The sequence below is a fragment of the Medicago sativa genome, chromosome 2 (genome assembly GCF_051527215.1).
Source record: "Medicago sativa cultivar Bolivia chromosome 2, Bolivia_mono, whole genome shotgun sequence".
Classification (NCBI taxonomy): Eukaryota; Viridiplantae; Streptophyta; class Magnoliopsida; order Fabales; family Fabaceae; genus Medicago; species Medicago sativa.
The window spans coordinates 16460386-16486378 of NC_140750.1; the positions used below are offsets into that span (position 1 = coordinate 16460386).

General features: G+C 30.4%; 2 protein-coding genes and 1 long non-coding RNA gene across 3 annotated transcripts; 2 read left to right on the top strand and 1 right to left on the bottom strand.

Moving 5' to 3' along the window:
• Window positions 1–375: 375 nt before the first annotated feature.
• Window positions 376–2122, bottom strand: LOC146944995 (uncharacterized). Its single transcript, XR_015026204.1, has 3 exons — window positions 1725–2122; window positions 717–810; window positions 376–621 (listed from the first exon to the last, which is right to left on the bottom strand). It is a non-coding gene; the product is annotated as an uncharacterized LOC146944995 (long non-coding RNA).
• A 4888-nt stretch (window positions 2123–7010) lies between these two features.
• On the top strand, window positions 7011–9766 carry LOC146944996 (peroxidase 15-like). Its single transcript, XM_085743378.1, has 4 exons — window positions 7011–7271; window positions 7518–7709; window positions 8789–8954; window positions 9118–9766. Exons 1-4 carry the CDS (start codon window positions 7047–7049, stop codon window positions 9594–9596), a joined length of 1062 nt encoding a protein of 353 aa, XP_085599504.1. The 5' UTR covers window positions 7011–7046; the 3' UTR covers window positions 9597–9766.
• Window positions 9767–21293: 11527 nt separating this feature from the next.
• Window positions 21294–25457, top strand: LOC146944997 (peroxidase 15-like). Its single transcript, XM_085743380.1, has 4 exons — window positions 21294–21550; window positions 21830–22021; window positions 24441–24606; window positions 24750–25457. The coding sequence occupies exons 1-4, from the start codon at window positions 21329–21331 to the stop codon at window positions 25220–25222; spliced, it is 1053 nt and encodes a 350-aa protein (XP_085599506.1). The 5' UTR covers window positions 21294–21328; the 3' UTR covers window positions 25223–25457.
• The last annotated feature ends 536 nt before the right edge of the window (window positions 25458–25993 follow it).

The window sequence follows — 25993 nt, forward strand, 5'->3', positions numbered from 1 at the left end:
TTATACCTTTTTAATGCAAACATCTCATATTTTGTGGTCAATCTGGTCTTTTTCCTTAAATTTCTAATATGATGACATCACTTAACTGAAACATCAATTAAACATATCATTATTTTCACTGTTTGTATTCATATTCCCAACATTTTTGGGGGGCAAACTCTCAAATTTAAATTTCAAAACTCTTTTATATGAGATTCAACACAATACCCATCTATCTGGTTTTCTCTTTCTCTCACTTTTTCTCACATGTCTTTCTTCATCTCATTCATCTTTGTAATCATCATTTTATTTTCTTACGAAAAATATATGTTTTCTTTATAGATGAAGAACACAATAAAGAAAGAAGATGGGTAAGGCAACAATAGCATCTTTATTTTTTGTTTGCAAATTTTTTTTTTTCATGTCCTTCATGACATAATCTTCACTTGAGTTTACTTTTTTTTTTTTCCAGGTACATGTACATCACAAATTCTACTGCACAATATATCAATCATTCAAATCCAAACTATTAGTGATGTGATATTCTTCTTCTTCTTCTTCTTCTTCTTCTTGATGTCCTTTTCTTTTCAAACTTTCTAATCTCTATCTTCTCTTTAATTGATTTTGCAGAAAATTGAAGTGCTGTAAAAAAAAAATATGAACAATTTTTCAGATCTACAAGTTCATTTGATGTTTAAAGTGTCTAAAATTTACCTTTTTCTTTATCTAACATGTACCTTTTCATTATTTGTATTTACATTTAACTACAATTTTTTGATCTAGAAATGTTGTTGCAAGAAAGTTGAATGGAGTTCATTTCTCTTTATCAAACTACAAACAAAGAAAAGAGACAAGTAAACGATGAACGATGAGAATTACTAAATCACTAATTGGTTTAATACATCAATCCTCAACAAAATAAATTCTAAAAAATCTTATGCACGGTTAAGAAACAACTTCATAAGAAAATATATCATTTGCGTATTCTTTGTCTATTTTCTGTCTTGTCCTTCGATCTAATGTTTTTCCTTTGAATAGCAGAATTGAAGAGATGAGATATAAGTGGAAAGAGTAAGTGTGACCATTGAAGGTTCTGTTCAAATCAAAGCTAAAAATAAAAACCAAGATGAAAAAGAGAGAGCGATGAGCTCTTGGTGTTCTTACTTACTAGAGTATTAACAACAAATGTATTATCAGTGGTGTTTAATATGTTTTAAAAAAAAATTTAGGGAGAAAGAATTTTAAATATAAATTCTGAGTTTTTTATTGTTTTACTACAATTATAAAATCTGACTTGAAATTGTTATTAAATCAAAAAATAATAATGCATGTTGAAAAAAAAATTGTTATGGATAGAAAAATTCCAAACACCAATAAAAAAAACCTTTTAGTTCTTAAAAAAGAAAAGTCTGAGAGAATTTTTGTGGTTTATTCACCGGTGAAGGAAAAAAAAAAACTTTTAGTTCTTACTATGCAAAGTCTCCATTTAACTAAAAAAATGTTAAAATTCAAGTAAAAATGTAGAATTTTTGTGGTAAAAAAACCTTCTTGCATGCAGAAAGATCCAATAGAATGTTATTTGTATCAGATCTGAACAGAAAAGTCTTTATTAAAATTTTAGTAAAAATGTAGAATTTTGTGGTAAAAAAAACCTTATTGCATGCACAAAGATCCAATAGAATGTTATTTGTATCGTATCTGATAAAAGCTAAAACAGATTGATTGTTCTACAAAAAAATCCTTACATCTCTTGAAAATTCAAAGAATCACACCAAATTTTATCTTTAGATTGTTGTTGTTGTTGTTGCATGTTTGATGACGAAACTGATGCTATTGTTGTTGCAGTTGTCTCCAAAAACCGTAATTTTTTGTGGGTTTTGTTGTGGATCTTCAAAGAAAGCAAATTATCAGTTTGTTTTCTCAAAGACGACGTGACCGCAAAATAGGAGAGAAGTTGGACTCAAAATTCATTTTACCTTGATCTAAAAATAAACAAGTGTTGTTTGTAGAGGATAATATGCGGATAAAAATGGTGGTTTCATTTAGATTTATGGTGGCCAGAGTTTATTAAATATGAAGAGAGAATAAGGTTTTGGTGGTTTGTGAGGTAAAGAAAAAGAAACGGCAGGGATAGAGAGAGAAGGGAGGGCGGCGGCTAGGGTTAGAGGAAGTGGAAGTGTGTTGCTGATGGTTTTTATATGTGGGTTACTGGTTTGGGCTTTTGTGGGTTGCTGGGTTCTGGTTTGGCTTTTGAGCCCATTCACATATTTTTTTGAAAGTATTTAAAATTATGGTGTAGAATGGATAATAAAATATCTTTATTTTTTTCCTTCAAAAAAAAATATCTTCATTTTTTGTTTTCATTTTTATTCTTCTATTAATCAATGAATAATGCAATATTTCTTGAAGAAAAGAGTTGAGTAAAAACTCTTTTCAATTTCATAAATTGAAATATATTTTTTGATTGGTGCACTTAATTTTTTTTAATAATCTATAAAAACTAGGGACAATATATTTCACTAATAAAAAATATATAAAGAAGGAAATTTTTCAGGGAATGAAAGATCTATTACTGTACAATAACCATTTACATTAAATTGAATTTAAAAAAATGAAAGAAATAAAATTAAAAACTGAAATGGTTGACGTAGGAAAGTGAGAAAAAATTGATATGGATATTTAGAATTAATAGTAAATTAAATATAATTTAATGGTGATGGGTTGAGTGGGTTGACACTCCAAAACAATTTTGCACGTATAATCGATCAAAACGTTCAAAATTGTCACACCAATTCATGTTTTTAACTTATTAAACAATTTGAAATGTTTTGATTGTGTGTAAGCTTATTTTTAACCGTCAATTAACTACCATTAAACTTAATTAAATATTATGTGTACTTTTAATCAACGGTTGAGATCAGTTGGTCACAATAAAATGGTGAGATGTATTTCAAAAACTAATTATGTATTTTTAACTAATCTAACACATAATTATATATTTTGAACTGATCCAACATTGAAAAATGTTGATCCTTAATTTTAATTAAAAAAATTAATTGCAATGTGTGACGTCGATGCAAATACAAGGAAATAAACCATTCGTTTCACGGTAACATAAATAAAAAAAACTTTTTTTGTAGAATATATACCATTACCCTTATAAAATATGTGTCGCTAAAAAATTAGATAAAAATAATTCCATATTACTAATGAAAAAAATACATATTATAAAATAATTAATTCAAATGTAATTGATAATTATTATACACTTGAAAAATTTTCATTGGTAAAAATCTATACAATATAAAAAAGTCTACACAATGTAAGAAAGGGATAAGGTGGGTATATACTAAAGTTTCAGAAATTACTAAAATGAATGAGAGAAGTTGGCATCAATTAAATAGAACTATTATACATGAGACAAACTGTCATTAATAAAATGCACTAAAATGTTGACATTGATTAAGCTAAATTATCATGAATTGAAAAGTTTTTAGTGATCTTATTTCAGAATTAACTTAAATGCACGGGTTAAGTTGTCACTGACTAAACTAATGCTGATACACGAGACATGTTTTTTTTTTTTTGAAAATGATACACGGGACATGTTATCGTTGATACAAAGTTTATAATAATTATAATACACGGGCCATGTTTTATCTACAAATTTTAGAATAATTTAAAGGTAAAATCAAGTGTAGAAGTCAAAAACTACATATTAGTGTAGATGACTGAAATGCATGACAGAAGGGTGCATTGACTAAAATCTTAGAAGTAATGTAAATGCATGGGATAATATCACTTCACTTCGATTCTATAATGATATTGAACCTTCATAAACTAAAATGCGCATGATAAATGGGCATTGACTTAAATTTCATAAATAATTCAAATTCACTGGATAAGTTTTTCCTCCTAAAACGTTTAAACTATTTATATTATCATCACTTCAATTAAATTTTACAATGATATTAAACACTTATCAACTAAAATGCACGAGATAAGTCGACATTGATTAAAATTTTGTAGATAAATGAAATGCATGGGAGAAGTGAGCATCGACTAAAATTCCAAAAGTAACGTAAATGGACGGGATAAGTTGTCACTAACTAAACTAACTTTGATAAATGATTATTGTACACATTCTTAAAAAAAAAATTTGATTATTGTACATATGACAAGTTGACAAAAATATTTTAAATTTTTATAAGTTGATATGTTTTTTAGGAGGAGAATTATATAAATTGATATTATTATTGTTTAAACCAGCAAATATTTTTTTTGAAATTATATAAATCGTTCACACCATGAATAACATTGACAAGTTAAAAAATAAATAATAAATGATATAAATTAATAATAATATCGACATTTTATATATTGTAAAATTCATAATGATTAACTTTCAAATGGTATAAATTCAAACTATTTACAAATACATAATGACGAGTTCAAACTACAAAAATTCATCCCCGACCAACCAGTACCCGTGCGGATGCACGGGTATATTACTAGTTCCCTAAAAAAACACTAATTATTTATCATGTGCACCCCTCCAATCCCCATCTTTCCATGATAATTTTATTAGATATCCTTCATCTGTACAGTACTGTGCGCAAGAGAACCATTTTTATATTTGCAAGAACTCTAAAAAATGAAAATATAATATTTCAATACAAAAATGAAACACCAAAATTAAGAGGCTTCTCTCCTCCCTTTCTTCTCTATTGTGAGGAGAAATCAAAAAGTTGTGGGTCCCACTACTTTTTAATCTCTCTTCTCTATTTCTCTCTTCTCTCTTTCTCTCTTCCTTATTTCTCTTCAACCAAACAGATTTTTAGCGAATACTCCTCTTCCTTGTATATAAGTTTTCTACGCCGTTTTCATGTTTATTAAGGAAAATTGTTAATGTAATTATTATGTTTATTTTATGTGCAAATATTATTAAATTGTTCTTTGTTTGTCTGTTTATTAAATTTGATTTTTTTCACATTTTAAGATAATTTAGTAGTATTTTTTTAAAGAAAAGACAAGTTAGTAATATTAATTAGTGATATTAATTAGTGACATGTTTAAGAAAAAATAATAAATCATCTAGTAATTTGTATAAAGAATTGTATTTAGGTACAATACATTTTATCGAAATGCTTATAAGTATGGACGGAGTGAATATTAGGTATTATGGGATATGAGATGATGTTTTATGAATCTTGTCCGATACAAATTAGTCATTTGTTAGCTGCCGACCAATCAAGATTTTCTTTACCACGTCGGTTAAGATATAATTTCTCTTCCCTTGGGCTACGCCCCCTCGTGTTAGTAAAAAAAACCATTAATATTTTTTAGAAATTTAAAATTATTTATTTATAAATTTGTAGAGCTTTGTTTGTACCAATTATTTGTGTGCGCATATATATATATATATATATATATATATATATATATATATATATATATATATATATATAATACTAGTTATTTTATCAATTTGAAAATGATTTTTTTTTAAGGAGAAGTGAGTTTATTCTTCTTCCCGGTTCAAAAGCATATCAAATTATGATTTTTTTCGAAGATAAAAATATCTTCAAACATGTCAAAAAATTAAAATTTACTACTTTACATAAAAGTGATCATATTTTAATTTCTCAACGACGTATATGGAAAAACAACAAATTTAGCTTTAAACTACCAAAAGAAAGGAGCTTAATATTCTCCAAAAGCCGAAGAGGAGAATTTTGTTTACCATAAAAGTGATCATATTTTAATTTCTCAACGACGTATATGGAAAAACAACAAATTTAGCTTTAAACTACCAAAAGAAAGGAGCTTAATATTCTCCAAAAGCCGAAGAGGAGAATTTTGTTTACCATGAGAAATCATGTCATTTCTTTCCTTTCAAATCACCCAAGAACTAGAAAACCAACTCAAATTGATTTTGCGTAACCTGGAGAGCCACCAAATTGTAAAAAATGATCCGCAATAATAGATGGATTCGCTGAATGACCTCCTAACTAGCCAATTGCGAACAAGTTGCCAAATTGCACCAAAAAACTACAATCCAAAAATAAACGATTTTGTGTTTCCAACAATCCACAACCACCAACACACAACTGAGACTCATGTGATATAATTCCTCTTCGGAATAAATTCACCTTAGTTGGTAATCTATTCAAAAAAAAAACCGCCAAGCTAACACTGACACCTTCAACGGGACATCCCGCCGCCACAAGAGATCCGAGAAAATGTAGTCACGAGTGGAAATCCTATTAGTAAGAATGTGATATGCACCACTGACAGAATACCCACCAGTTGGATCAGGGACCCGAGAATAACCAGATTTTTGGCTAGTGATTAAAACGGTTGGGATTTAATGCAATAGTGCAATGTGAATGGAAGAAGTCTTGTTCAATGGATCAGACAAATTTTTCAAACGGGAATGAGAAGTGAAGGTTCGACATTTGTGTTGTGAATACTTTGCATCGTGAATACAACATGTGTATTGATGCTTTAGCTAATATTAAGGGTACAAAGGGATATAAGATAATTTTGTGGTCTTGTCCGGTTCAAAATTAGTCATTTGTTAGGTGCCGATCAAGGAAGAGTTTCTTTCATATATTTGGTTAAAATTAATTTCTCTTCTCTTCGGCTACTGCCCTCGTGTGAGTAAAGAAACGTGGATATTTTTTCTTCTTCTTCCCGGTTCAAAATCATATCAAATTATGATTACTTTGAACGCAGACTCAATTATGAGACAATATTCAAACATGTAAAAAAATTGTACATTCAAGACGTGGAAAAAAAAATAAAAGTGGCCATATTTTAATTTTTTAATGACGTATAAGTTCTAATACATACCTGCTCACGATATGACAGCGATTTGTACATTTTTTTCCTCTATAGTTAGATCATCATGATTGAATAATTGAATATTATTATTGATTTAAACTACTAAAGCACAAAATGAAATGCAGGAACGTTGTATGCACATGCCATTTCTTTCTATAAATAAATACATCGCATATGTGGTAACCACACTTAAGTCTAGAGCTCAAAACAAGAGAAAAATAATGAACTCTTCTTTCAATCTCACATTGGCAGCTTTGTGCTGTGTGGTGGTTGTGCTTGGAGGGTTACCCTTCTCTTCAAATGCACAACTTGATAATTCCTTCTATAGGGACACTTGTCCTAATGTTCATTCCATTGTTCGTGAAGTACTAAGGAATGTTTCTAAGACAGATCCTCGTATACTTGCTAGTTTGATGAGAGTTCACTTCCATGATTGCTTTGTTCAAGTAAGTATTATTCATCATTTTTAATTAATTAGGTGTATTTTCTAAATCATGTTTAGTTTTTGGTAACTCCAAATTGTAGTTTTTGGTAAAACTATAGTAGCACACTGTAGTAATTTTGTCTAACACAATCAAACCAATATGTACTATTTTTTTTTTTAAAACTCGGTATCTGATCAAGGACCGACTGATCCAAAAAACATGTTTGGTATTTGTAGCTCATATATTTTATATCTATGTTTATGAAAGGGTTGTGATGCATCAATCTTGTTGAATACCACTTCGACGATTACGAGTGAGCAAACAGCTTTTGGAAATAACAACTCAATAAGAGGTTTGGATGTTGTGAATCAAATCAAAACAGCAGTGGAAAATGCTTGTCCTGACACTGTTTCTTGTGCTGATATTCTTGCACTTGCTGCTGAAATTTCCTCTGTTCTGGTATGTTCCATATCTTCTATGTTCCATTTCTAGTTCTAGTTTACAAAAACAACAACACTGTAATAAAAAAAGCAGTCAAAGATGAGTTGAGAATCCTTGCCATAAAAATAAATAAATAAATAAAAAATTATGTTGGAAGAACTATTTTCTTCTTCTTTGTTTTTAACATGAAAGTGACATAAGAAAAGGGGGAAAAAAAGTATTAAAGTGGCATATTACAAAGACAAAATTATTTGTCGTGTTTTCCCTCACGGAAAATTATTTGTAGAATTTAATTGTTATTCTTTCGATCTCATAATGAGTTTCTCAGATTTGTTTTTTGTTTATTTCACACACCTAAGAATAAACTAACGAGACGTTTTAGGAAAATGAATAAATTGTTTTAAAATGAATTTCATTTTACATTTTTAATACAGCTTAAATTTTTCGTTTCCAGTTTTGTCCTTAATAAATACTTCAATTTTTTTGTCTCTCACAATTTCAAATGCAACTTTAAGTTTGTCTTTCTCTAATAAAGTAAGGATAGTTTAATAAAACTGTTATGTCTATTGATTATTTCATTCAATTTCTTAAACGACGCTTATTGTGAAACAAATGGAGTATATAATGGAAAATAAATAACAATTTTACTAAAATATCCTTAGTAAGTATTGATTTGTTTACTATTATGGTAAGGGAAATGCTAAAGTGGAAAGTGGAAATTATGAATTGAAATTGGTGCAAATTTATTTCTCAAAAGGTTGGTAATTAATTTTTTTCGTGGAGAGAATTCTTAACATGCATCTTAAGGTACATGGACACACGTTAACATGACCAATATCATAAATGCAAATGAAAAATAATACTAATAATTTATAAGCAATATACATAATTAGATGGTACAATTAAAAATAATAATAATTTACAATAAGAATTAAAAATAACATTCATCTTAGATTATTTTTTCGAAATGTAAACTTTATTTTGTCTTTCCTTTCTTTTACTCTTATTTAGCTCAAGACTGTAATTCTTCATTTTTTTTTTTAAGGACTGTCATTTTTACTTGTGATTCTCATTTATTCTAATAACATAATTTGCAGGCTCATGGTCCTGATTGGAAAGTGCCATTAGGAAGAAGAGATAGTTTAACAGCAAATCTAACCCTTGCTAATGAAAATCTTCCTAGTCCCGCTTTCAACCTTAGTGAACTGAAATCTAACTTTGATAAACAAGGTCTGGACACTACAGATCTAGTTGCACTTTCAGGTATAAAAATGTTTCCTAAATTAGAGAAATTATTATTAATTAAATTGATCTTACTATACACCATTTTACAAATGAGATTTGAACTCCGTTCGTTAAGGGTGATATACCTCATGATGTACGTATATGTGTGCATCTAATTGTATATGTTTTGGTAAATTTTTAGGTGCTCATACAATTGGTAGAGGTCAATGCAGATTCTTCGTTGATCGATTATACAATTTCAGCAACACTGGAAATCCCGATCCAACTCTCAACACAACCTATTTACAAACATTGAGAACAATATGTCCCAATGGTGGACCTGGTAGCACCCTCACCGATTTGGATCCAACCACTCCAGATACATTCGACTCGGCCTACTATTCAAACCTAAGGATTCAAAAAGGCTTGTTTGAGAGTGACCAAGTATTGTCTTCCACAAGTGGCGCGGACACGATTGCCATTGTCAATAGTTTCAACAACAACCAAACTCTTTTCTTTGAAGCTTTTAAGGCCTCAATGATTAAAATGAGTAAAATTAAAGTGTTAACTGGATCTCAAGGTGAAATTAGAAAACAATGTAACTTTGTTAATGGAAATTCTGGTCTTGCCACTAAAGTCACCAGAGAGTCGTCAGAGGATGGTATTGTTAGCTCATACTAAGTAATTTAATACAAGTTGCATAAGAAAATAAAGAGTGTGTTCTAGATGCACATACATGTTGTGCTCTTATGGTGGATGGCGATAGGTTTGTACTTTGTAAACTATGGCCATTGATGTAGTGTTTGTAAGATCTGTTTTCCTCTATTATGATAATTATGTGTCTTAAATTATTATGGTAAGGATAGGATATAGAAGTATTTAGGCTTAAATGCAATTTTAGTATCCAGAGTTGCGTTATTTTACCCTTCAAATTTACATTTCATTTCTGATTTACTAACCTCGGTCAAATTTTAACCAAAATACATTTATGTCACAAAGTTTTAACATGGGTACGATTATAATTGGTCATAATGAAAATGAATAATTAATTAAAAAAACAAAAATATAATTGAATAATCACGTGAAAATCATCCAAACCCAAAAAAATCCATATTTCTTCTCCCTATCTCACCCTCGTCATGCATCCAAACCCAAGAACTCCTTGCTCACATTCCTTGACAAAGATTCACATCGCTACCCTCAATCATTGTATTTAATATGGACATTTTGGACCTCACACTTATTTTATTTTTTTCAATAAAATTCTACACGCAATTTTACTATTGAATTTAAGATTACTAATGATTTACATTCAAAAAAGAAAGATTACTAATGATTTTCTTTTTTTTCACAAACTAAAATGAGATATATTAATAGCGCCGGCAATACACCCTGCACAAGACGTACAAAGAGTGAATTACCGGTAAATATTTACAGGTACAAAGTGCCAGAATACAAAAACCTCCCTATCAACAATCAAAATAATTCAAATAGGCACATCCATACAAAGAAGCGGATGTGTCCACCAATCATACCAGCTATAACTAAAAGATGTATACTTTGCTTTCATCCATAAAAAAGAATAGCGCTTAACTTTGTCAAGTAAACCATGAGTATCGGAAGGCTCGTTTTGAAAAATGCATTTATTCCGATTCTTCCAAATAACCCAAACGCAAGAATACCAAATACCTTGCAAGAAAGCATGAGTGCATCTAGGAAGTCCCGCCATATAACAAAAATGATTGTGATGATCGCGTAACTCAAAGTGATGCACCAAATACAATCCTAACCACGAACAAACAGAATACCATAAAGTGAGAGAAGTACCACATTCTAGAAAGAGATGTTTTGTTGTTTCCATCATATCACAACCAGCCACACAAGAAGCAGCTGTCTGATGAATAATATTTCGGCGTAAAAGATTGTCACGAGTCGGAAGTTAATTACGGAGCAAACGCCAAACGAACATTGAGACCTTTGACGGAATAAACTTATTCCACACATTGTCAACGAGGCTTCTATCCACCTGTTCACCATGATTAGTAACAACACGATAGGCCTCCCGTACCGTGTATCCATGAATAGTATCAAGTACCCAACACCATCTATCAGTAACATCAACCTGCAAAACAACGTTATGTAATAAAATTGAGCACTCCCGCACACTCTCCTCCTCCCACGCTAACAAACGGCGTCTCCACTCCCACGCCCTACCATCCTCCTCCCACCCCTCCCTCTCCATCTCCGCCACCGTACACTCCTTATTTACAGCCAAATCAAAAAGTCGAGGAAATTTAAATTGCAACGGCGTTTCCCCAACCCAATGATCAAACCAAAATAAGGTATTAGAACCATCTCCCACAACCCGTCGGACATTACCTTCAAACCAATTTCCCACACCCTCTCCAACCCCCCCTCGGATATTACATAGCATCCGCCACCAAGGAGAACTGTAACACCCCAATTTTTAATATTAGTTTATCAGTATTATTATTAGATGATATTTATTTTAATATTATTAATAGTATTGATTTGTTTGATATTATTAATTTAATTATTCGTATTTTTTGAGAGAATAGGTAAGGGGAAAGTAGATGGATTTGTTAGTCGATTAAAGAGTGAGAGAAAATAATATCTAGGAAGAAAATAAAGTTTTTATTTTGTTTTAGAGAATAAGAAAGTAGAGTGCGAACAGATGTGAATTAGTAAAATTGGATAGAAAAGAGGTGTAGTTAGTGAGATGAGTAGTGTTTTAATGATTTAAGCAGAGGGGAGTGTGAATAGCAAGACGGTGTAGTTACAGAAAGAATAGTAACAAATTCGAGAGGTGTAGATAGGAATCTTTAGTAACAAACTTAGCTGAAAGATCAGTAACAAATCTAGAGGACATATAGTAATCTAAAAAGATTGGTAACAAACTCAATTAGAGCTTATAAATAGATAACAGAATTAGAGAATAAGGGTTACCGAGAAAGAGAGAAACAGAGGCAAAAGGAAACTTGGGTTGTGGAGAGAAGAGGCAAAGAGGAATAGCGAGACGAACATAGAGAGAGATTTCACCCTAGGAAATCATCAATTCGGCAAACTAAAGGTATGGGGGGAGTCTCTATTCATCATAAGGGTTGTGTCTTCATGTGGGTAGTGAAGCGTTGTGTTTTTCTTCTTTATTTTTATGATCTTATGATGAATTGATGTTGAATTCGTGTTCTAATTTGTTACTTGATTATTTCTGAATTTATGATGTTGATGTGGTAAATATATGATTCAATTGTGGTTTATTTTTTTTTTACTTCAACGATGGCTTTATTTATTTTTATTTATTAACCGATGCTCTATATATATCATGACTGTTATTCATAGATGAATTTATTTTACTTGATTATCTGTTTTGTAAATTTGAGTGGCCACATGAATTAAAATTATGTAATTCCATCGATCCAGTTTTCTACACCTTTTGTCGTTGAACGATTCTCACTGCCTCTGATTTTCGAATCCGCTACTTGTTTTTCAACTTGGTGTAATCCCAAAAATATAGTTTTATTGGATGTTTATTATAACCAAATTATTTTGTTGGTTGACCAATCGAGATTGGCCCTTATTCCATGATAGCCTTTGAAATTGCTTTGCCATTTATAATAGTTGACCATAAAATATAGTTCATGGTACTAGTATAATCACTTATTTTATTGAATTTTAATGAATGTGATAATCTTCAAATACTATACTATTAGTATAATTACAAGAAAAAGGATTCTTTACATCTGAAGTTACAAACAAAAACAAAAAAAAAGGGAAGCTGATCATGCCGTTACCATGTTGGCATACTAATTATAGTTTTTTTTATTATTAAAGATAAAGCCTTAATATCTTGCTTCAGTAAAACTTGCACACCCTATTTTTTTTAATTGCTTAATTATATAATGAGGTGTTATATAAAGATGAACTATTTGAATATGTGTGATTTAAAGATATGTTATATAAAGATGTGTTATTTGAAGATGTGTGATTTAAAGATGTGTTATATAAAGATGTGATATTTGACGATGATGTTATTTAAATGTGTGTATTTTGTCGAGTCATTTAAAGATGTGCATTTGTTGAGTCATTATTTGGTGTTCATGCATTCATTGTCAGTCCGATTTAAAGATGTGTTTAAAGATGGGGGATAAATCAGTAACATAACTCTGATATCCAAAACCGGTACCACATGCATATAGAGTCGAGTTAGGGACATTGCATTCATTGTCAAATATATTTGAAGATGTGGTGAATTTGATTATATATTTAAAGAAGTGTAATTTGTCAATTATATGATGATGTGTCATTTGACGAGGTGTAATTGATGTGCTATTTGAAGATGTGGAATTAATAGATGTGTTATTTGAAAAAGTATAACTATTTTAAGATGTGATATTTAACGATGTGCTTATATATGATTATGTGTGAATGATTTGTATTTTGCTAAGTGGTTACTTGATATTCTTAAATGTTCTCGATGCTTATATGTTATTATAAGATGTTGGTTGATGCCTATTTTATTTTTATTAAATGAAACTTTATATTTAAATATGAATATTGTCTTACTATGATGCATACATGTCTAAATGTAATTGTTGTGTTCTTTTATCTGGATCTATACATGTGATTATGCATATCTTGTGTTGGATATATTCTCACCCTCTAGTGGCGGGTTGGGCGCCTGCACCCTTGTGGTGTAGATTTACAGGAAGATCTTAGTAGCAGTGAGTCTCGGAGGATGGCGTTGGGGCTTTCTCCTTTTTGTCTATCGCTTTTTTGGAGTTTTATTGAGTCGAAGCTCTGATCAGTAACACTAGGGACCGGGGATTCTTTTTATTTTAGACTCTATTTTATAATTCTTTTGAATTTAGTTTTGGTGTTGAAATTGTGATGTGACATGTACTTTAAGGTTCTTGAAAACTATTCCATTGCGAAGTTTTTAATTTGAATTTTTTTAGAAGAAGTGTAACACCCTTGCGTGTTTCTTTATTTTAAATACGTTTTTATTATAAAAATAAAATGTGGGAATTAGGGTGTTACATAGTGGTATCAGAGCAGGTCGGTCCAGTCAGACCAAGTCATAACTATTTTAATCCTCTTGTATGTGACAAGTATGTAAATACTGCCTATACTCATTCTATTTGGTTAATGGTGGGAATTAGCAAAGTGGGGGAGACGTGAGGAGGTGAGCGTAACTTAGGAGTTAGAGAGCCGAACGAAGGAATTTTATCCGAACTGTTTCCTTTAGGCAATTTTCGAGGGCGAAAATTCTTTAAGTGGGGGAGAGTTGTAACACCCCAATTTTTAATATTAGTTTATCAGTATTATTATTAGATGATATTTATTTTAATATTATTAATAGTATTGATTTGTTTGATATTATTAATTTAATTATTCGTATTTTTTGAGACAATAGGTAAGGGGAAAGTAGATGGATTTGTTAGTCGATTAAAGAGTGAGAGAAAATAATATCTAGGAAGAAAATAAAGTTTTTATTTTGTTTTAGAGAATAAGAAAGTAGAGTGCGAACAGATGTGAATTAGTAAAATTGGATAGAAAAGAGGTGTAGTTAGTGAGATGAGTAGTGTTTTAATGATTTAAGCAGAGGGGAGTGTGAATAGCAAGACGGTGTAGTTACAGAAAGAATAGTAACAAATTCGAGAGGTGTAGATAGGAATCTTTAGTAACAAACTTAGCTGAAAGATCATAAATAGATAACAGAATTAGAGAATAAGGGTTACCGAGAAAGAGAGAAACAGAGGCAAAAGGAAACTTGGGTTGTGGAGAGAAGAGGCAAAGAGGAATAGCGAGACGAACATAGAGAGAGATTTCACCCTAGAAAATCATCAATTCGGCAAACTAAAGGTATGGGGGGAGTCTCTATTCATCATAAGGGTTGTGTCTTCATTTGGGTAGTGAAGGGTTGTGTTTTTCTTCTTTATTTTTATGATCTTATGATGAATTGATGTTGAATTCGTGTTCTAATTTGTTACTTGATTATTTCTGAATTTATGATGTTCATGTGGTAAATATATGATTCAATTGTGGTTTATTTTTTTTTTACTTTAACGATGGCTTTATTTATTTATATTTATTAACTGATGCTCTATATATATCATGACTGTTATTCATGGATGGATTTATATTACTTGATTATCTGTTTTGTAAATTTGAGTGGCCACATGAATTAAAATTATGTAATTCCATCGATCCAGTTTTCTACACCTTTTGTCGTTGAACGATTCTCACTGCCTCTGATTTTCGAATCCGCTACTTGTTTTTCAACTTGGTGTAATCCCAAAAATATAGTTTTATTGGATGTTTATTATAACCAAATTATTTTGTTGGTTGACCAATCGAGATTGGCCCTTATTCCATGATAGCCTTTGAAATTGCTTTGCCATTTATAATAGTTGACCATAAAATATAGTTCATGGTACTAGTATAATCACTTATTTTATTGAATTTTAATGAATGTGATAATCTTCAAATACTATACTATTAGTATAATTACAAGAAAAAGGATTCTTTACATCTGAAGTTACAAACAAAAACAAAAAAAAAGGGAAGCTGATCATGCCGTTACCATGTTGGCATACTAATTATAGTTTTTTTTATTATTAAAGATAAAGCCTTAATATCTTGCTTCAGTAAAACTTGCACACCCTATTTTTTTTAATTGCTTAATTATATAATGAGGTGTTATATAAAGATGAACTATTGAATATGTGTGATTTAAAGATATGTTATATAAAGATGTGCTATTTGAAGATGTGTGATTTAAAGATGTGTTATATAAAGATGTGATATTTGACGATGATGTTATTTAAATGTGTGTATTTTGTCGAGTCATTTAAAGATGTGCATTTGTTGAGTCATTATTTGGTGTTCATGCATTCATTGTCAGTCCGATTTAAAGATGTGTTTAAAGATGGGGGATAAATCAGTAACATAACTCTGATATCCAAAACCGGTACCACATGCATATAGAGTCGAGTTAGGGACATTGCATTCATTGTCAAATATATTTGAAGATGTGGTGAATTTGATTATATATTTAAAGAAGTGTAATTTGTCAATTATATGATGATGTGTCATTTGACGAGGTGTAATTGATGTGCTATTTGAAGATGTGGAATTAATAGATGTGTTATTTGAAAAAGTATAACTATTTTAAGATGTGATATTTAACGATGTGCTTATATATGATTATGTGTGAATGATTTGTATTTTGCTAAGTGGTTACTTGATATTCTTAAATGTTCTCGATGCTTATATGTTATTATAAGATGTTGGTTGATGCCTATTTTATTTTTATTAAATGAAACTTTATATTTAAATATGAATATTGTCTTACTATGATGCATACATGTCTAAATGTAATTGTTGTGTTCTTTTATCTGGATCTATACATGTGATTATGCATATCTTGTGTTGGATATATTCTCACCCTCTAGTGGCGGGTTGGGCGCCTGCACCCTTGTGGTGTAGATTTACAGGAAGATCTTAGTAGCAGTGAGTCTCGGAGGATGGCGTTGGGGCTTTCTCCTTTTTGTCTATCGCTTTTTTGGAGTTTTATTGAGTCGAAGCTCTGATCAGTAACACTAGGGACCGGGGATTCTTTTTATTTTAGACTCTATTTTATAATTCTTTTGAATTTAGTTTTGGTGTTGAAATTGTGATGTGACATGTACTTTAAGGTTCTTGAAAACTATTCCATTGCGAAGTTTTTAATTTGATTTTTTTTAGAAGAAGTGTAACACCCTTGCGTGTTTTTTTATTTTAAATACGTTTTTATTATAAAAATAAAATGTGGGAATTAGGGTGTTACATAGTGGTATCAGAGCAGGTCGGTCTAGTCAGACCAAGTTGGTCCAATCAGACCAAGTCATAACTATTTTAATCCTCTTGTATGGGACAAGTATGTAAATACTGCCTATACTCATTGTATGTGACAAGTCATAACTATTTTTTTTGAAGATATTGCTATAATATTCTTAACATGCATGCAAAAACTGATTAAAATTTTTAAAAGGTAAATGAGTTTATTTAAAAACAGTGACAAAAAAATATTGATATAAAACATTTGAATTGTCATTGTTTGAAGAAGGACTTTAGAGGAACTAAAACACGAAATATGATATATTTATATAAGCAAAAACTTATTTAAAACTAGGGTTAAATATGTTTTTGGTCCCTATAAATATACCAACTTTTCGTTTTAGTTCCTCTAAAATTTTCCTTCAACTTTTAGTCCCTATAAAATTTTCAATTACTACTTTTGGTCCCTATTTTAAAGTTAATTTTAGTATTTTTTAATGAAATTGTGCAGAAATGTGTAGAATATTGTAAAACTATTTCCCAAAAAAAAATTAGAATTTTTTAACAAAACATAAATTTAATATGAATTTTTAACCATCAAAAATATAAAAATTCATATTAAATTTATGTTTTGTTAAAAAATTCTAAAATTTTTTGGGAGAGATTCTTATAATATTATGAATTTTTCTGAAAAATTTTATTCAAAAATATGAATTCTACATATGAGTTTACTTTAAAAGAGGGACCAAAAGAGAAGATGGAAAATTTTTGGAGGACTAAAAGTTGAAGGAAAATTTTAAAGGGACTAAAACGAAAAGTTGGTATATTTATAGGGACCAAAAACATGTTTAACCCTTAAAACTATTAAAAATAAGAAAAGTCTACGGTCATTTTATGGTCCCATATATGTTAAAAAAAAAAACACTTAAAAGGTTATTTTTTAAAATTTGTTTTGTAATCACATGTTAATACCTCTTTTCAATTTTAAGGTTATCTTTTCAATGTTAATTATTTTTTTAAGAAAATCCAAAACAAATATTTAAATGAAATTTTAACAGTCGCAAAAAAGTCACACAAAGGTAGTTAGATGTATTTTAATTTTATTCGTAAAAAAAAATGTATTCTAAATTATTCTTTTTTTTAAAAGAAGTATTCTAATTTATTCTTAGTTTTCCTTAAAAAATCAGAAAATAATATTTAACTAATTTTTTGAACAAAAACGGAACTGAACCAGTGAACCATGACTTAATTAACCATAGTCACCCCCTTAAAATACAGCATTGAATATGAGCCAGTGATGCAGGAGAAGTATATAGGTTTAGGTAAAGAACTTAAAAACCAGGTTCTAGATACTCTTTATTATATTCCAAAAGAACTTAAAAAAATAATAATATTATATTCCAAATAAAGTTATTCAAAAGTTGACATGAACTGTATGAATCGAACATTTCAACGCATAATTAGATCCTAACGTCTCTTATAAAGGTATGCAAAGAAAAAGGAAAAGGAGAAAGAACCTGCAGATAAGCAAGACCAATATACTTCATAAGAAAAAATCATTGAAAGAGTATAAGGGGAAATCTATGTCAATAATTAGATTAATTTGTGGAAAAAATCCAAAATTTATAATTCTCTATAGTACGTCAAGTGAAATATCAAATCCTGTCATTTGTTTAGGAGGTTTAGTTTAAATCTCTTACCATTACAACTAATTCATTCTTGTCCATTTCTTTGGTATACGGAATAATTATTTTTTTTATCTTTATGTTATGAGAATTGATATTTCCACAATCATTTTCGAACAACTTTTGTAACAACTTTTTTCTCTGTGGACAAAAAACAATAGAGAATGTGGAAATACAATGATACTATGAAATAGAATTGTTCAAAAAATTATTTCAAAATTATCGTACAAATATAATTTCTCTTATAAGTGCATTTTTTTTATCAAAGTTAGAAAAATTAAATTGCAAAGCAGTAGTAAGCCTGAACCTTATTACAACAAATAAGTAGGCCAACTATGATCAAACTCAACTAAAATAACATATATGCAAAGAAGCAAATCAACCGGCTAAACTAAGCTGTCAAACAACTAGTTATTAGCACATATAAGTGCATCTAATATGAACTTGAAAAAGATAAACACATTGTGCATTGTTATTACCCACACGGTCGTATACAATAATTTGATATCAATTATACAATCAATAATCACAATTCTTTTAATTACTTGTTACTCTCACTGAAAGATCTTGGCATACTTTTTCTTGTCATGAAATTGAAATAATACACATATAGAATAGGTATATTCAAGGACACAAATGTGAACAAAATAAGTCCTTATTAGTTTAACGAATTTCTATATCATGTCTACGAAATAGTATACGTAATATAGCCTAGGCACCGGCCTTAAATCATACACGTACGGTGATCACCAAATCTAAGAGAATCTAAGAGACCCAAAATTCTAAATCATTGAATATAACCACAGACATTTTGAATTGGAAAATAATGTAGATATGAAGTTGGTAATGACTAATGAGGTTATCAAGTGCAGCAGGTGCATGACTAAGTTTTTAATTGAAAAGTAAACACTGTCTAACTTTTTTTTTTCTTTCTACAGGCAGCCCTAGCTTTTTATCGTGTTCTTTATTCTTGAATAAAAGGGGTAGTAGTTAAATTGAAGGAAAATTCTTTAGTATCCAGCGAAGTATCCACCTAAATTAAATTCCTATATACATTTAATAGTTTTTTTAAAATGTAACTAAAATGTGTAACAAATAATGTCACTAAAGCAGTTGTTGATAATAATCGTCTTTTAAGATTTGTGGATAGTACTAATTTGAAAACCACTAGGGAGGTTGTTGTTGATACTATGCATCTAGAAGACATGGTTGATCAAGGTAATGAAAATTTGAGTGATTTAGTAGATACAAAAAACCCCTTTGGTCAGAGTAATATTGACATGGTTTGTGAAGATGATTCAAACTCAGCTAACGTTTTCTGTCAAGAGGATCGTCAGAAAGATGTAATAGCAGATGCAATTCCTCTGGGAGGTAGCTCCATTGTGGTGACAGACTCTGACTTGTCAAGCACATCTATTATTCATGACATACAAGTTTTAGGGCTTGTTCCTATAGAGGCCCAACAAGCAATGAATTTTCTAAGTGAAACCTGGGTTAACATGGCTCAGAACGATGAGATTATTGATTTGGATGAAAACACAACTCAGCCATTTCAATTGGTGGTCCCGAGTTAGAAGAAGAACAAGAAGAAACAACAAGAGGCGAGCAAAGGTTTCAAGGTGGGTGCTTTTAGTCGTTCGCCTCTCTAGTTTGCTTTTTTTACTTTCTATTTGTGTTGGTTCTCTTTTGCTCTTATAAAGGGCTTTGGTTTTGTCCCCCTTCTTCTTTGTATTTTTTTTTTCTTTCGTTTAATATATATTTAGGGTACTGCAATAGGAGATCCCTCTGCATCTCATCTTTCGCTTAAGAAAATAAACTAACTATCGCCACTATTAAAAAAAACTTTTTTCACTAATTTTCTATATGTTATAAATTTTTCATTAAGACTTTAATAAACATACCTCGACATATAGTGTGTGTGTCTATATATATATATATATATATATATATATATATATATATATATATATATTATGGGAAATATTAACTTGTGTCCTTAGGACACATGTTAAGATACTTAAAATAGAAATTATGTATTGAAAATTGTAGCTATTTATTTCTCAAGAAGTTAAAAATTAATTTTTCATAATAAATATTTGCTATTAATAGAATTCTTAACATGTATCCTAAGAACACAAGTTAACATGACCCATATATTATTTTACCCTATTAATATTAAAGTATATGAACTATAACTTTTTAAAGCAAAAGCAAAAACAAAATCAAAGTGCAAAAGCACATGGTGGAGATTTACATCCGAAGTATGATCAAATACAATTAAATATGTTTAATTTTATAAAAAAAAAAATGTTAAAGCACAAACATTACTCCCTCCGTCCCATATTACTTGACCTAGTTGACTATGTCACGTATGCCAATGCACGATTTTAAACTTAAATTTCTTTAATAATCTAGTAGAAAAAATTACGAAAATTGGATATTTTGAAAATATTAATCGAGACGAATCTAACAACATCTTATATGCTATATTTTGTTTTTATATATTAGTAGAAAAATAGAGTCAAAGCATGGTACATGAATAGTGCAAATATTCTAAATAGGTCAAGTAATATGGGACGGAGGGAGTATAGTCTTTCTTTAATTACAAACGAATCCTTTTTAAGCAACTACTCCTTTACCTTTTTGGTTCTAGACTCTAGTAACTACTCTTCCATATTGCTTTAATAAAGGTAGTAAATATTATTAAAGCATGGGAAGAAAATTCCACGTTCTTTAAATAAGATTCCAACCACCAACCACCAACATGTACGAACCATAATAAAAATAGAAAGGACATTGCATTGGTCGTTTGACCCAAACTAGATAAAAGCATCATGTTGTTGCTCACAATATCAAACATTGTCTCAAAGAGGTAAAAAAAAAAAAAAAATGAATCCACTTGGTCTAAGTGCAACAGCTTTTTGCTGTCTGGTGTTTGTGCTAATTGGAGGAGTACCCTTTTCAAATGCACAACTAGATCCTTCATTTTACAACAGTACATGTTCTAATCTTGATTCAATCGTACGTGGTGTGCTCACAAATGTTTCACAATCTGATCCCAGAATGCTTGGTAGTCTCATCAGGCTACATTTTCATGACTGTTTTGTTCAAGTATGTGTGTTCTCCATCTCTTACCTTGACATTTTCATGACTGTTTCCTACTATTTATTTTTCTTTTTCAAATTTAAATTTTAAGGACGGTGAATTTTGTGAAATTATAAGTGTCTCGTAGTAATATTTAAGCGAGTTAGACCTCGAGGCTTTAAATACGAAGATTCAATTAAACCTCATTACTATGTATGTGATTTCGTCAAATTTGTTGTTATTTCAAACATGCGCGCATAATGAGTTCAAATGTGTATATGCTAATAGTTGTGAACTTTGTTGTAGGGTTGCGATGCCTCGATTTTGCTGAACGATACGGCTACAATAGTGAGCGAGCAAAGTGCACCACCAAATAACAACTCCATAAGAGGTTTGGATGTGATAAACCAGATCAAAACAGCGGTGGAAAATGCTTGTCCTAACACAGTTTCTTGTGCTGATATTCTTGCCCTTTCTGCTGAAATATCATCTGATCTGGTATATATTTCCTAGTTTCCTAGTCATATATTTAAATGAACTTCTAGCTAGATAGTATGTTGTTTAATTCCAAAACTTCCTTGTTCATAGAAAATAAAAGCAAACAAACGTAGATATTGGTACGAAAATCATAGAAAAGAAAGTAAGAACAGAATGAGAGTATGAAAATAGAGAGTTGTCACAACCTATGTTTTGGACAACTTCTGATACAACCAAGGATAAACAAATAAATATATGTATTGACACAAAAATCGAAACAATAGAGAGAGAGAGTAAGAACACAATAAAATATATGAAAGAGAAAGTTGTCTAAAAAATTGTTACAAATTAATGTATGCCCCAATTCGGGTAAGGAAGGCTATCAAATGTCATTTCTCAATTATATAACTGGTGGGATTTCACAAGCTTGTATGCCCCAATTCGGGCAAGGAAGGCTATCAAAGTGTGGTCCAGCAGTAGTGTAGACTTTTATATTGTGTCTGGTTATGTATATTTTGGTTTGGGCTGATATGATGGTTTTAATTTTGGTTTAATAGCAGTTTTAGCCCCTCAACTTTTTTAAAGTTGTGATTTTGGCCCCTTAAGAAAAAAAACTACAAAACTGCCCCGTAAGTTTTGCACCTGTGGCAGTTTTGGCCCCCAAGGCCAATTTTGACTTGGTCTACGCTGACGTGGCACCCTAAGTGAGGTGCCACGTGTAATTTTTTTATTTTTATTTTTGGCCTTGGGGGGCCAAAACTGCTACAGTTGCAAACTTAGGGGGCAGTTTTGTAGTTTTTTTTCTTAGAGGCCAAAATCGCAACTTTGTGAAAGTCAGGGGGCGAAAACTGCTATTAAGGCTCTGTTTGGTAAGCCCACCAAATGAGCTTATAGCTTATAGCTTATAGCTTATAAGCTCGTTTGACAAAATAAGCTCTGTTTGGTAACATTTTTTTACAACGAGCTTATAGCTTATTTCACGAATTTCCACGAGCTTATAAGCTATTTTTCAGAAGCTATTCCAAGTAGCGTTTGAGCTTATAGCTTATAGCTTATTATCATTTATTCCATTTTTACCCTTATTATTTTAACTAAAATCCATATTTACCCTTTATAATTTATTATACTTGAAAACTAATAATATAACGTTATTGTGCGACGTATTTTTTATACTACAAAGTATGCATGCTTTTATTTAGCACTCTTTCAGTGTATTACAATGCAAATGACACCATTTCGTTTCATGTAATGACACATGCAATTTTTTATATTTCCCAACTAATAAAAAAAAGTTTAATTTTCCTGGGTATATACTGACTACCAATTTTTTTTTTTTTGTGTTATTCTTTTAACACTTTTTTCTTCTAATCTTATCGATGATTATTTTTAACTTTGTTTATAGGATAAAATTTTATACTTTAATCATTCATAAAGTATAAAAATTGAATGAAATAAACTTAAAATAATTTCTTAATGAAAAATATATGTTGATTATATTAATAAATTTAAATGACTAAACATCTTAAATATTAATTGGTATAGATTGTATTATAAACTCTTAAAAACATTATTATGAATAAAACATGTCCTTTTATGTCAATTTACAACTATCAGCTAGTTGAACCGCTAATTTTATCAAACACTTTAATTAGCTTATCAGCTATAAGCTATCAGCTAAAAGCTATCAGCTAGCTTATCAGCTAAAAGCTATCAGCTAGCTTATAAGCTATCCGCTATTTTTACCAAACAGAGCCTAAGCCTTTAATTTTACATGATCATATCATGAACATTGATGTTCCCACTTTTGAGATTGTTAAAAAATTTATCCGGCTGTAGTTAACTGTCGAAATTCATTGTTCCGCAACAGTTAATTAGTAGCATTTTTTTTATGACTAAATTCGGCGACAGTTAATTGTCGATGGGGTAAAGATGTAATTTTTTGGTGTTTCAAAGCGAATGATGAAGTAGGAACAGCAAAATTATCATATCTTATGCTCTAAAGTTGTACTTTCCTTTTCATGTTGTTTTATGATGTTTTAATACATTGTTAAAGAAATACTAACCGTAAAAATAAATTTAAATACCAATCGTGTCTCATAAGTCCTAACTCAACCGGCAAAAATGCCGAAATTGTTAGGTTGGACGTTATGATCGGGGTTCGAACCCCGATGCCTCCACTTTGTATGTGTGAGTTTATGATGGCTTTGCCATCTCGTCTGTCAACCAAAAAATAAATAAAAAATACTAACAGTAAAAATAAATAGTTAAAATAGTTTAATAAAAATGAATTAGTTATTTGCCTAAAAATTTGACTAGTTTAAATAGTTCAAACAAATCATTATCAAGGATATGTGACAATGTACGTTTTTCAATTTTATTAATTAACATCATAAACCATAATATATATTTTATTTATCCTACAATGCAACAAAAATTGCAGGCAAATGGTCCTACTTGGCAAGTTCAATTAGGAAGAAGGGATAGTTTGACAGCAAATAATTCCCTTGCAGCTCAAAACCTTCCTGCCCCCACTTTCAACCTTACTCGACTAAAATCTAACTTTGATAATCAAAACCTCAGTACTACTGATCTAGTTGCACTCTCAGGTATAAATTTTTTGTTTCCTCAAAATATGTAACATGAATGTATGTACATATAGTGTAAAAATGACTCATATTAAGAACCCCCACGTTTAATTTTTTTTTTACTAATGATATGATTGCATTAACATGTTTCAATCATTTTTTAGGTGGTCATACAATCGGAAGAGGTCAATGCAGATTTTTCGTTGATCGATTATACAATTTCAGCAACACAGGCAATCCCGATCCAACTCTTAACACGACCTATTTACAAACATTGCAAGCACTATGTCCTAATGGTGGACCTGGTACAAACCTAACCGATTTGGACCCAACCACACCAGACACATTTGACTCCAACTACTACTCCAATCTCCAAATTGGAAATGGCTTGTTTCAGAGTGACCAAGAACTTTTTTCCACAAATGGTTCTGACACTATTTCTATTGTCAATAGTTTCGCCAATAATCAAACTCTCTTCTTTGAAAATTTTGTTGCTTCAATGATAAAAATGGGAAATATTGGAGTTTTAACTGGATCTCAAGGTGAAATTAGAACACAGTGTAATGCTGTGAATGGTAATTCTTCTGGATTGGCCACTGTAGTCGCCAAAGAAGATGGAATGGCTAGCTCATTCTAAATATAAGCTTGGAAAATATTGAAGAGTTTCTATAATTTTGTGCATACATATATGGTATGTGCATGTGGTGTATTATGTTTTTGTCTTGTTCTTCAAAGTTGATCAGGGACCGTAGAAGCTCCCTAATAATATTTGTGTCAAAGTTATTTAGAGTGTTATGTCATAATGTTATTTTCTAAAATACTTATGCAAGAATTTATATATATGTTAAATATGAGTGCATGTCTGCATGAAATTCTTTTATATTGTCAATTCATAGTAATTAAATCAACAAAAAAGTAAAAGCATTTGATACAGCAACTGAACAAAAATCTATGATAAGATGGAAACAAAGAATTAAATGCCACCATATAGAACACTCATACTCATAGAAATAATGGCTAAAGAAACAAAGAAGAATGTCACCATATAGAAACAAAGAAGAATGTCACCATATATAAAAATGGAAAACGAATGTAGCGAGAAACTTGTTTAACAAAGAAATAGCAAAACATAGAACATCCACACTCAGAAAATCTTCAAATAGGCTTGGTCAAATTATTTTTGCAAGCTAATTCTTGAGAAATGTAGAAATGCCAAGAATGTTGACGACGCCATCATTGAATGTATAAAGGTAAAGAAATTGGAGGCCTAACTCATACTTAAAAACCGGTTCATAAGGTGAGGATTGCATGCGGGACATGGGTTTTTCCCAATACACCCCCGTCACGACAGGTACTCTTTGGGCTTGGTGCGTGAATCGACCGTCACACCTTCACGTCCAGTAGCATT